The sequence below is a fragment of the Trachemys scripta genome, chromosome 7 (assembly GCF_013100865.1).
Source record: "Trachemys scripta elegans isolate TJP31775 chromosome 7, CAS_Tse_1.0, whole genome shotgun sequence".
In the NCBI taxonomy this organism is placed as follows: domain Eukaryota; kingdom Metazoa; phylum Chordata; order Testudines; family Emydidae; genus Trachemys; species Trachemys scripta.
Window position 1 is genome coordinate 50,053,145 of NC_048304.1, and position 13,007 is coordinate 50,066,151.

The 13,007-nt window shown below is 47.1% G+C and overlaps 1 protein-coding gene across 2 annotated transcripts in view; it reads right to left on the reverse strand.

Annotated features, from left to right (window-relative positions):
- The window catches only part of RBM6 (RNA binding motif protein 6), a 142,455-nt gene that overhangs the window by 26,113 nt on the left and 103,335 nt on the right, over positions 1-13,007 (reverse strand). For both annotated transcript variants that reach the window (XM_034776748.1, XM_034776747.1), the window contains exon 7: positions 727-801. In XM_034776748.1, the coding sequence (XP_034632639.1) occupies positions 727-801 (75 nt within the window). The remainder of the gene's footprint in view (positions 1-726; positions 802-13,007) is intronic.

Consider the following 13,007-nt stretch of genomic DNA (forward strand, 5'->3'; position numbering starts at 1 on the left):
ATTAGTTATGTCAACAGAAGCCCTCTTCCATCCATACAGTTTTGTCTACTCTGGAATACCTCTGTCAGTCGAGGGGGGGAGTGGGGTGAGAGAGAGAGAGAAGATAACACCACTGACAGCCGCGGCTATGCCGACCCCTAGCTTTTAAGTGTAGACCAAGCCTCTCAATTTGGGGGTGGGATATAAACGGGGGTCAGCAGGTTTTGACCTCCTTGCCCTTCCCAGGTTGTTCAATGGGAGGGGGTCCCAACTGGACGGGAGGATAATCCAGGAAGGCGGGGGGAGGCAGGATCCTGAAATGGAAAAGGTGCAGATCCTCCCCACTAAAAATCTCTCTGAACATGGCATTGTGAGTTTTCATAGTTATGGATTCATAAATTCCAGTTTGATTTTCCTGCCCTTTCTCACAGCCCTGAAAACTGCTCGGAGAGTCACACTGGGCTCTCTCAGGCTGGTGCATGGACACCAGGAACAAAGATGTCACCAGAAGTGGGAACTGGATAATTCCACTATCATCAAATCACCTTCTGACATCTGTGCCACCCCATGTACTAAATGGAGCATCACAAATGTCAATGAAGGTCGAATTTATCCTTAACAACGGAACTTAGTTAGCAATCTGATTGGTGATGCATGAACCAGAGCTGAATCCACCTCACTACCCTCGGAAAGAAAGGGGGTGAGGGAAAAATAAGTGCAATAAATCCTCCATTGCCATGTACTTACACGTTTGCAGCGCCAAAATTCCGGGCATGGCGTGTACTCAAGGGTCACTTCTTTACCACCAATCACAAGGGTTCCCTGTTGAGACAAGGGAGTCAATGACTAACATGCCAAACACACTAGGAAATTCAACGGTGGGAAAAAGGCTAAGCAAGCCCCAGGATTCCAACCCAATGGGTTTCGTAAGCAAAGTAAGATGGCAAAAAAACCCAAAATCACCAGCTCAATTACAGAGCTGGAGCTTCACCAAGGAAATGAAAGGAAGGAACCAGCCTTTGCTCCTGCCACGGCACTTGCACTGCACTGTTGACATGGTTTGTGCCAGGGCAGCTGGCCCAGGAAAGCTTTGACAGCTCCTCAAGTGGAACAGACAGAATACAATGATCCCAAGATAAGCACACATGGGAATTGCTTTGACTCACTGTGAAGTCAACGGGTTGGGAAAGGGGCAGCTGGCCAAACTGCTCCAACCCAGCCACATCCTTGTCTGCTGGATGGGCCTCAGGAGAGGACACCTTGCTGGCATGGACACTCGAGAAGGAACAAAAGGGAAAATACCACAAACAAGGGCAAGAGGAATTTGGTACCTGTATTGGCCTCTCCGTCCTTCCTCAGAACCTGGCTTTTCTCCAAGGAAATGTCCCACCCCATGGGGGAGGCTGTTGGCTTGGGAGAGGGCACAGCATGCCACCATGTGGAGAAAGCAGGTTTGGGGCTGACTTTGAGCGCTCAGGGAGTGGCCAGACAAGAGCTGAGAGCACGTCAGGGGGAGAGAAACGGGACAACAGGACAATACAGGGGGACTATCATGTCCCTGGTCCAACTCTAGTGCATTCCTTTAGAGCTTCCCCTTGGGAGAAGACAGCAGTCTTGGCAGACACTTGGAGCCCTTCGGGACAACAAGCTCTGCTGTGATACAGCTGGGTATATGGATTTTAAAGGGTAAAATGAAGTGGAAGGTGAAAGTCCCAGATATCCACTTGGACCCGCCTCTGAAACCAGTGAGGACTCCCATTGGCATTCATCACACTCACACAGAGCCCAGGCTTACATACCCACGGCATCAGCACTCAAGAAATCCAGAGATTAGACTTGGTACCTGACAAAGGGTTTGGCTCTAGAATAGCTGGGAGTAAGTCACCTTCTCCTTTGACGCTTATTGGGCCAGGTGTCTGTATCACCCAAGGTGAAGAACAGACAACTTGCACCCAACGCATACTGGCACATGGAGAAAATCTCATGCTTTCTCTTCATTCCATGCTCTGGTTTTTGATGAGGAACACTCAAGATTTTTTTCCAGATGCAGACTTGTCAGCTAGCTCTAGAGAACCCCGGCAACAGAACAATACTTCTACTTAGTCTCCAGTTCGCAGCTGAACAACAAACCATACTCTCAGAACACATCCACACTCAGTTAAAGCCCCTTTCTCCAACTACACACAACCATCGCTAATGCAAAACAACTGCACAGCTTCTTACCAAAGCTGGTTCAGCCTAGCACCCTGGGATTGGGGCTAGTAAATTCTATTGTTTGATGGGGGGAGGGGTCTCTTAACTGCTCCTATCTACAAAGCTACTTCATCTGTGACATCAGAACCCATTACAGACAGTACAAAGAGCACCACAAGAGCAGCAAACACCAAATGAAACAGATCCCACCAGCATGCTGGAGAAAGACAAAAACACTTGCAGCCCAAATCATTACTCCAGAATGAACATACAACAGAAACCAATTTAATTTGCTAAATCAAGTGCTCAACTCCAGACCTCCACCTGCTAGCTATCAATTTCTGAGGTTCAGATTCTGAAATTGCTGACACCTGCACTCAAGCTCCTGCTCTCTGGATCTCACACCTGCTGTTCTGGTCTGCACTCACATCTGGAAGAGACATTGTGGTATAAGAGAAACAGAGCACAGATACAGTAATAAAGAGAGTAACCTTCGACTTCTAACACACAGTGATGGTCTCCAAGCAAAATAAACACCTCAGGTTTTGTCACTCATGCTACAGAATTAAATTAACCCAGCTTGCTTTTTTTTTTTTTTTTTTTTCTTCATTTCCTCATTCAAGACAACAGACACAATTCTCATATAATTGGAAGGCAGCCGGTGCCTCACCAAACCAAACTGTCTTCTGGCAGTACCCGGCTACTGCAGGATGACGCATCATCTTCCCTTCAGCTCCAGACTCACTTTGGTTTCTAACAAGTCCATGGGGCGATTACTTCAACCCCAGCAGACACAAATTCAGAATGTATTTGCAGTGGAGTGGAGTCCATCAGTGCAACCAGATAATCCAAAGATGGCTCTTGCTCAGGGTCATTAATTACTAGGGTCAGCTGCTGGAGTCCAGTTTCTTAAGATGTTTAGTACTCCAGACTGGATTTTTGTTCTACCTAGCACAATAGGGTTCTGGGCTGTGACTGGAGCGCCTACGCAAGCAATAATGCAAATAGGTAATAAATAAATAATAACAACACACAGTCACTGACCTTAAAAACCTCTAAGGAAGGAGATTACCACCCTCCTAGGGCTACCATGACTCAGCACCTCACCTCCTGCTGTGTAAAGGATGGACTGCATCACTCAGCCAAGATGTCTCTGAGCTTTGTCACCAAACTGATGATTCTGGGCCCTTTGCCTGGCAGCAGCACAGACCACACAATGAGAGTAGAGGGGAAGAGGTGTCCTAGCATCACCCAGTCCCTCTTAACTGAACCCTACGCCCTTCACCATGCCCAGGTGAATTGTAAGGACGTCAGGGGGAGAAGGGGGAAGATTCTGATGTTGCCAATCACAGAGCCATGTTATCAACTGGTCCCACACTGGCCAAAGCAATGAACACTCAGTCAACTGACTCAATCTACCGCAAGCCATGTAGAGAAGGTGCTGCCCTCTTGTGCGCCCAGTATACTTTGCTGCAACCCGTAATCCCATAGGATAGAGGATGTTGCTGAATCCTTGAGTTGTCATGTACAAAACATCACTAAGGCCTGGTCTACGCTACGAGGTTAGGTCGAATTTAGCTGTGTTAAGTCGATTTTATAATGAATATATATTTTATAATGTATATATTTTTTTGCCCCAGAGCCCTAAATGGCCCCCTCAAGGATTGAACTCACAACCCTGGGTTTAGCAGGCCAATGCTCAAACCACTGAGCTATCCCTCCCCCCTTACACCCCAACACTGCAGCCATTGTGTAACTGCCTGCCCTCCTCACCAAGTTCCATATCCTCCTCACCCAGATGCCCAAGAACACAGGGGTGGGGGAGGCCCTGGGCACCCTGCCACTCAACTCCAAGGGATGGCCCAAGCAACAGAAGGCTGTCATTCAAACAGCTTTGATTTGTAGTGTGGCTACAATAAGCAATGTGGCCTTGTCCTTCCCTCCTCCTCCACCCCACACCGTTATCAAAGCCGTTGTACACCTGGGCTTCTTTTTACTAGTCAGTGTTGTCAGTGATCTCAAGTTTTTTTTAATAAATAAAGAATGGATTCAGAACAATAGGGACTTTATTTCCTGTGCCAGCTGTGGTCAAAGGGGAGAGGGGGATTGGCTTACAGAGAAGTACATTCACCAAGGGGGGTGGCTTTGCATCAAGGACAAACACACACAACTGTCACACTGTAGCCTGGTCAGTCATGAAACTGCTTTTCACAGCCTCTCTGATGCGCAGCGTGCCTCAGTGTGCTCTTCTAATTGCCCTGGTGTCTGGCTGTTCAAAATTGGCCACCAGGCAATCTGCCTCAACCTCCCACCCCGCCATAAACGTCTCCCCCTTACTCTCACAGATATTATGGAGCACACAGCAAGCAGCAATAACAATGGGAATATTGGTTGCACTGAGGTTTAACCTACTCAGCAAACTGCGCCAATGCCCTTTTAAATGTCCAAAGGCACATTCTACCACCATTCTGCACTTGCTCAGCCTATAGTTGAACTGCTCCTTACTGCTGTCCAGGCTGCCTGCGTACGGCTTCATGAGCCATGGGAGCAAGGGGTAGGCTGGGTCCCCAAGGATAACTATTGGCATTTCAAAATCCCCAACGGTAATTTTCTGGTCTGGGAAGAAAGTCCCTTCTTGCAGCTTTCCGAACAGCCCAGATTTCCGAAAAATGCGAGCGTCATGCACCTTTCCCGGCCATCCCACGTTGATGTCGGTAAACGTCCCTTGTGATCCACCAGTGCTTGCAACACCATTGAGAAGTACCCCTTGCAGTTTATGTACTCTTTGACGAGGTGGTCCGGTACCAAGATAGGGATGTTTGTTCCGTCTATCGTCCAACCACAGTTAGGGAACCCTATTACAGCAAAACCATCCACTATGCCCTGCACATTTCCCAGAGTCACCACCCTTCTTAGCAGAAGGGTATTGATTGCCCTGGCTACTTGGATCACAGCAGCCCGCACAGTAGATTTGCTCACTCCAAATTGATTCCCAACTGACCAGTAAGTCAGGCGTTGCAAGCTTCCACAGGGCTATCACCACTCGCTTCTCAACTGTCAGAGCAGATCTCATCTTGGTATTCCTGCGCTTCAGGGTGGGGGAAAGCAAGTCACAAAGTTCCATGAAAGTGGCCTTACGCATGTGAAAGTTTCGCAGCCACTGGGAATCATCCCATACCTGCAACACTATGCGGTCATAGAATCATAGAATATCAGAGTTGGAAGGGACCTCAAGAGGTCATCTAGTCCAACCCCCTGCTCAAAGTAGGACCAATTCCCAGCTAAATCATCCCAGCCAGGGCTTTGTCAAGCCGGGCCTTAAAAACCTCCAAGGAAGGAGACTCCACCACCTCCCTAGGTAACGCATTCCAGTGTTTCACCACCCTCCTAGTGAAATAATTTTTCCTGATATCCAACCTGGACCTCCCCCACTGCAACTTGAGACCATAGCTCCTTGTTCTGTCATCTGCCACCACTGAGAACAGCCGAGCTCCATCCTCTTTGGAACCCCCCTTCAGGTAGTTGAAGGCTGCTATCAAATCCCCCCTCATTCTTCTCTTCTGGAAACTAAACAATCCCAGTTCCCTCAGCCTCTCCTCATAAGTCATGTGCTCCAGACCCCTAATCATTTTTGTTGCCCTCCGCTGGACTCTTTCCAATTTTCCCACATCCTTCTTGTAGTGTGGGGCCCAAAACTGGACACAGTATTCCAGATGAGGCCTCACCAATGTCGAATAAAGGGGAACGATCACGTTCCTCGATCTGCTGGCAATGCCCCTACTTATACAGCCCAAAATGCCGTTAGCCTTCTTGGCAACAAGAGCACACTGTTGACTCATAGCCAGCTTCTCGTCCACTGTGACCCCTAGGTCCTTTTCTGCAGAACTGCTACCTAGCCATTCGGTCCCTAGTCTGTAGCAGTGCATGGGATTCTTCCGTCCTAAGTGCAGGACTCTGCACTTGTCCTTGTTGAACCTCATCAGGTTTTTCTCAGCCCAATCCTCTAATTTGTCTAGGTCCCTCTGTATCCGATCCCTACCCTCTAGTGTATCTACCACGCCTCCTAGTTTAGTGTCATCTGCAAACTTGCTGAGAGGGCAGTCCACACCATCCTGCAGATCATTAATAAAGATATTAAACAAAACTGGCCCCAGGACCGACCCTTGGGGCACTCCGCTTGAAACCGGCTGCCAACTAGACATGGAGCCATTGATCACTACCCGTTGAGCCCGACGATCTAGCCAGCTTTCTATCCACCTTACAGTCCATTCATCCAGCCCATACTTCTTTAACTTGGCAGCAAGAATACTGTGGGAGACCGTATCAAAAGCTTTGCTAAAATCAAGAAATAACACATCCACTGCTTTCCCCTCATCCACAGAGCCAGTTATCTCATCATAGAAGGCAATTAGGTTAGTCAGGCATGATTTCCCCTTTGTGAATCCATGCTGACTGTTCCTGATCACTTTCCTCTCCTCTAAATGTTTCATAATTGATTCCTTGAGGACCTGCTCCATGATTTTTCCAGGGACTGAGGTGAGGCTGACTGGCCTGTAGTTCCCCGGATCCTCCTTCTTCCCTTTTTTAAAGATGGGCACTACATTAGCCTTTTTCCAGTCATCTGGGACCTCCCCCGATCGCCATGAGTTTTCAAAAATAATGGCTAATGGCTCTGCAATCTCACCCGCCAACTCCTTTAGCACCCTCGGATGCAGCGCATCCGGCCCCATGGACTTGTGCACGTCCAGTTTTTCTAAATAGTCCCGAACCACTTCTTTCTCCACAGAGGGCTGGTCACCTTCTCCCCATATTGTGCTGCCCAGTGCAGCAGTCTGGGAGCTGACCTTGTTCGTGAAGACAGAGGCAAAAAAATCATTGAGTACATTAGCTTTTTCCACATCCTCGGTCACTAGGTTGCCTCCCTCATTCAGTAAGGGGCCCACACTTTCCTTGACTTTCTTCTTGTTGCTAACATACCTGAAGAAACCCTTCTTGTTACTCTTAACATCTCTTGCTAGCTGCAACTCCAAGTGTGATTTGGCCTTCCTGATTTCACTCCTGCATGCCTGAGCAATATTTTTATACTCCTCCCTGGTCATTTGTCCAATCTTCCACTTCTTGTAAGCTTCTTTTTTGCATTTAAGATCAGCAAGGATTTCACTGTTTAGCCAAGCTGGTCGCCTGCCATATTTACTATTCTTTCTACACATCGGGATGGTTTGTTCCTGCAACCTCAATAAGGATTCTTTAAAATACAGCCAGCTCTCCTGGACCCCTTTGCCCTTCATGTTATTCTCCCAGGGGATCCTGCCCATCTGTTCCCTGAGGGAGTTAAAGTCTGCTTTTCTGAAGTCCAGGGACCGTATTCTGCTGCTCTCCTTTCTTCCTTGTGTCAGGATCCTGAACTCGACCATCTCATGGTCACTGCCTCCCAGGTTCCCATCCACTTTTGCTTCCCCTACTAGTTCTTCCCTGTTTGTGAGTAGCAGGTCAAGAAAAGCTCTGCCCCTAGTTGGTTCCTCCAGCATTTGCACCAGGAAATTGTCCCCTACACTTTCCAAAAATTTCCTGGATTGCCTGTGCACCGCTGTATTGCTCTCCCAGCAGATATCAGGGTGATTAAAGTCTCCCATGAGAACCAGGGCATGCGATCTAGCAACTTCTGCTAGTTGCCAGAAGAAAGCCTCGTCCACCTCATCCCCCTGGTCTGGTGGTCTATAGCAGACTCCAACCCCGACATCACCCTTGTTGCTCACACTTCTCAACTTTATCCAGAGACTTTCAGGTTTTTCTGCAGTTTCATACCAGAGCTCTGAGCAGTCGTACTCCTCTCTTACATACAACGCAACTCCCCCACCTTTTCTGCCCTGCCTGTCCTTCCTGAACAGTTTATATCCATCCATGACAGTACTCCAGTCATGTGAGTTATCCCACCAAGTCTCTGTTATTCGAATCACATCATAGTTCCCTGACTGTGCCAGGACTTCCAATTCTCCCTGCTTGTTTCCCAGGCTTCTTGCATTTGTGTATAGGCACTTAAGATAACTCATCGGTCCCACATCTGTGCTTGTTTTCCAGGCCCAGAATCGGTATTCCACTGTATCAACATGCCCCCGTGCCGCCATGATATCCCAATTGCCACATCCTGTGCTTTCAGGAACATCTGTGTCCATGTCCTCCTCACTCCTAGCTAGGCTCTGCACATACTGCAGGATAATGCGCGAGGTGTTTGCAATGCTCACAAAAGCAGTGTGCAGCTGAGCGGGTTCCATATTTGCCGTGCTATGGCATCTGCACGGATAACCCAGGAAAAAAGGCGCAAAATGATTGTTTACCGTTGCTTTCAAGGATGGAGGGAGGGGAGACTGATGACATGTACCCAAATCCACCTGCGACAATGTTTTTGCCCCATCAGGCATTTGGAGCTTAACCCAGAATTCCAATGGGCAGCGGGGACTGTAGCTACCCACAGTGCACCACTCCGTGATCGATGCTAGCCACAGTACTGAGGACGCACTCCGCTGACCTAATGCACTTCGTGGGGACATGCACGATCGACAATATAAAATCGGTTGCTAAAGATCAACTTCTATAAAATTGACCTAATTTTATAGTGTAGCCATGCCCTCAGAAAGGTACCAGGATGACACCCCAGGAGCCAATTCACCTACTCAGAGCACACCAAAAAAGGCACAGGGCTCTGGCGAAGCTGGGAAACTGGCACAAAGGTGCCATAAACATTCAAAGAGGGGGGAGAGTGAGTGGGTAGCACCCATCCCTCTAAGGACCCTGGGGAATCCGGCTAAACCCTCCACCCTAGAGCATAGCAAGATCCCTACAGGGATCTGGAAAACCAGCAGGTTGGACCCCACATAACATGCAGGGGAGAGAGGTGGGAAGCCACAGTGGAATCAGTGTGATCTATGAACTGCTCCAAACGGATGGGCCAAAGGTCCAGCCATCCGGCTCCTTCCCCACCCCTGTGGAAACACTTTAAAGCCGACAAGGACCAATCCTAGTCCTCCTTACAGGTGTCTAGAATTGTCCAATGAGGGTCCCTCCTGCAAGGGAGAGCCCCCAGTGGCGACAGGCATGTGAGAAGCCATGGCCTCTGTCCCCACAAGCTCCTGGTCTGGGAAACATGCACAGGTTGTGATGGCCACCATAGAGGTCTGCTCAGTCCTGCCCATGGGATTGGCATAGCAGCAGCTGCAAGTCCTGTCCCTGCCGTCCACTGTCCTCTGCCATGCAGTGAGAGGAGCTGCGACTCCTTGGCATACTCACTCCGCAGTGCAAATAGCGCACCAAGGTGGCAGCGGTCAGCAGGAACAGAACGCACAGTTGCTGCTGCACCAACCCCACAGGCAAGAGGAGGGGAGCTGGTGTGATAAATGAAGTGCTAATGGGAAGGTAGAACTTTTTAAAATTGGGAAAGAAACTTTCTCTTTGTCGGTTGTTCTCCAGAGAAGGAGACATGGAGCAGCAATGCTAAAAGCAGGAATGCTGTGTAAAGTTTGAACCAGATATAAAAACCGTCCGATCATATCTAGAACTACTTTAGCAACCCATATATGTAAGAAATTAGTAATGTTTAGGAAGACGCGATTAGGTTTATTTCTGTTTATTTTTTAAGGCTTGTGGACTCTTCTGTGCTAACCCCAGATGTTTTTGTTTGCTTGTAACCTTTAAACTAACGCCCAAGAAAGCTATTTTGGGTGCTTAATTTTTGGACCTGCTTTTTTAAAATCTAGCAAAATCCTAAATTCCAGATGTATTTTCTTCCTTTTTGTTTTTAATAAAATTTACTTTTTTTAAGAACAGGATTGGATTTTTGGTGTCCTAAGAGGTTTGTGCATATGCTGTTTGATTAGCGGTGGGGGGGGGGAGGGGGGAGGTGAAAGGGCTTGAGGGTACCACACAGGGAGGAATTCCCAAGTGCTCCTTCCTGGGTTCAAGGGTTTTTTTTTGCATTTGGGTGGAGGCAACGTTTACCAAGCCAAGGTCAGAGAAAAGCTGTAACCTTGGGAGTTTAATACAAGCCTGGAGTGGCAAGTATTAATTTTTAGAATCCTTGCGGGCTCCCACCTTCTGCACTCGGAGTCACAGAGTGGGGATTCAGTCTTGACAGCTGGTCTGACCCGAGAAGGTCCGGTTGTTTTCCCACCCAACCCACACCTGACACCTGTAGTCTGGTCCCATCAGGTTGGAGTCATAAGAACATAAGAGCAGCCACACTGGGTCAGGCCAATGGTCCATCTAGTCCAGTGTCCTGTCTTCCTACAGTGGCCAATGCCAGGTGCTTCTGAGGGAATGAACAGGGCAATTTATCGAGTGATCCATCCCGTCTAGTCCCAGCTTCTGCCAAAGTATGAGGCTGCATCCCTGATCATCTTGGCTAAGAGCCATTGATGGACCTGTCCTCCATGAACTTATCTAATTTTTTTTTTTAACCCAGTTACACTTTTGGTCTTCACAACATCCCCTGGCAATGAGTTCCACAGATTGATTGTGTGTTATGTGAAGAAGTACTTCCTTATGTTTGTTTTAAACCTCCTGCCTATTCGTTTAATTGAGTGACCACTGGTTCTTGTGTTATTTGAAAGAGTAAACAACACTTCCTTATTCACTTTCTCCACACCAGTCATGATTTTATAGATTTCTATCATATCTCCACCCCCCGCCCCATCATCTCTGTTCTAAACTGAACAATCCATCTTCTTAATCTCTCCTCACATGGAAGCTGTTCCATACAATCATTTTTATTGCCCTTTTCTGTGCTTTTGCCAATTCTAATACATCTTTTTTGAGATGGGGCAACCACAACAGTATGCCATATTCAAAGTGTGGGTGTACCATGGATTTATATAGTGGCATTATGCTATTTTCTGTCTTATCCTTTTCCTAATGGTTCCTAACATAGGTTAGTTTTTTTGACTGCTGCTGAAAACTGAGTAGCTGTTTTCAGAGAATTATCCATAGTGACTCCAAGATCTCTTTCTTGATGGGGACTAAATTAGCTGTTACCATTCATTTTGTATGTACAGCTGAGATTATGTTTTCCAATGTACATTACTTTGCATTTATCAACATTGAATTTCATCTACCATTTTGTTTCCCTGTCACCCAGTTTTGTGAGATCCCATTGTAGCTCTTCGCGGTCTGCTTTGGACTTAACTATCTTGAATAGCTTTGTACCATCTGCAAACTTTGCCATCTCACTGTTTACCCCTTTTTCCAGATCACTGATGAATATGTTGAACAGCACTGGTCCCAGTACAGATCCTTGGGGGACACCACTATTTACCATTCTCCATTCCGAAAACTGACCACTTATTCCTCCTTTTGCTTTTTATCTTTTAACCAGTTACTGATCCATGAGAGGACCTTCCCTCTTATCCCAGAACTGCCTACTTTACTTAAGGGCCTTTAGTGTGGGACCTTGTCAAAGGCTTGCTGAAAGTCCAGTACACTATAGCCACTGGATCACCCTTGTCCACATGTTTTTTAATCCCCTCAAAACATTCTAATGGATTGGCGAGGCATGATTTCCCTTTACAAAAGCCGTGTTGTTCTTCCCCAACAAATCATGTTAATCTATGCATCTGATCATTCTATTCTTTACTGTAGTTTCAACCAATTTGCCTGGTATTGAAGTTAGGCTTACTAGCCTATAATTGCCAGGATCGCCTCTGGAGACAGGCTGCAGGGCTCTAGGCCACTGCCTCAACATGCATTTTTCCAAGTTAGTATCTTTTTTTATTTCCTATTCATACTTCTGGCCTCCCTGGGTACCACCTTTGGAGTATTTCTTGGTCTTCAGTGGTGTTTGCAGCTGCTCCCAATTTAGTATCCTCCACGGATTTCATCCCATTGCTTTTTACCCCCTCCCCAATCATTACTGAAGATTTTAAGTAACGCTAAACCAAACAGTGCTTCTTGTGGCTGTGCACACCACACGAAACATCTCCCCTGTGACTTGGCACATTGCTGCTTATCACTTCCCTTTGCCTGTGGCCCTTCAGCCAATTTCAAACCCACATGAGCGTTCTTATCCATTGCAACTTGAATAAAAACCCATGAGGCTTTGTACCAGATGCTTTCCTAAAACCAGGATCAATCACAGCAACTATTTTCATTCACAAATTATGCCATTTTACATAGACATAGTCAAGTCCATGGTCTTTGTCCTTATCTTCAAAGCACTCCATGGCCTGGGCCAGGGCACCTAAAAGACCATTTAAAGCTGCGGGATGAAGACTGTGGTTGACAGCTTCGCTCCTCTGGCACAATGGAACTCTCAACAAAGAGAAATGCTTGTCGGTACAGGAAACAGAACCTTCTCCGGGGGGTGGCCCAAGACAGTGGACTAAACTCCCCCAGAAACAAAGGACCAGCACAAACTTCGCTGCTCTGCACTCCAAGTGCAGGACATAGGTCTTTGATCTTCCCTTTTTTTATATAAACATACAGCCATAGGTGTATTTATTTAATAAATAAAACAAACCCTATCAAAACAAGACACTCCACTGCACACATTTCTCACTCTGGTGAAAGGATGAAAGACCAAACAACGTGTGACAAATGTATAGTCATGTTGCTTAACATGCTACTGGAAGGCAGTCAGATATTACAAGGATGAGTGCAATATAAAAACCTATATAGAAGTGTGTATGGTGTGATTGGTTCATTATAAACCCATGCTGATTATTGCTTAAGATTCCCACACCCAATAGATTGGGAGGTGTCAGGGTAGAAGGAGGTCAGGAACCGCTGCAACAGCATTAACAGATTGTTTTTTCTAATACTGGCTCCTTTATTTTACAAGGGATTTAGGC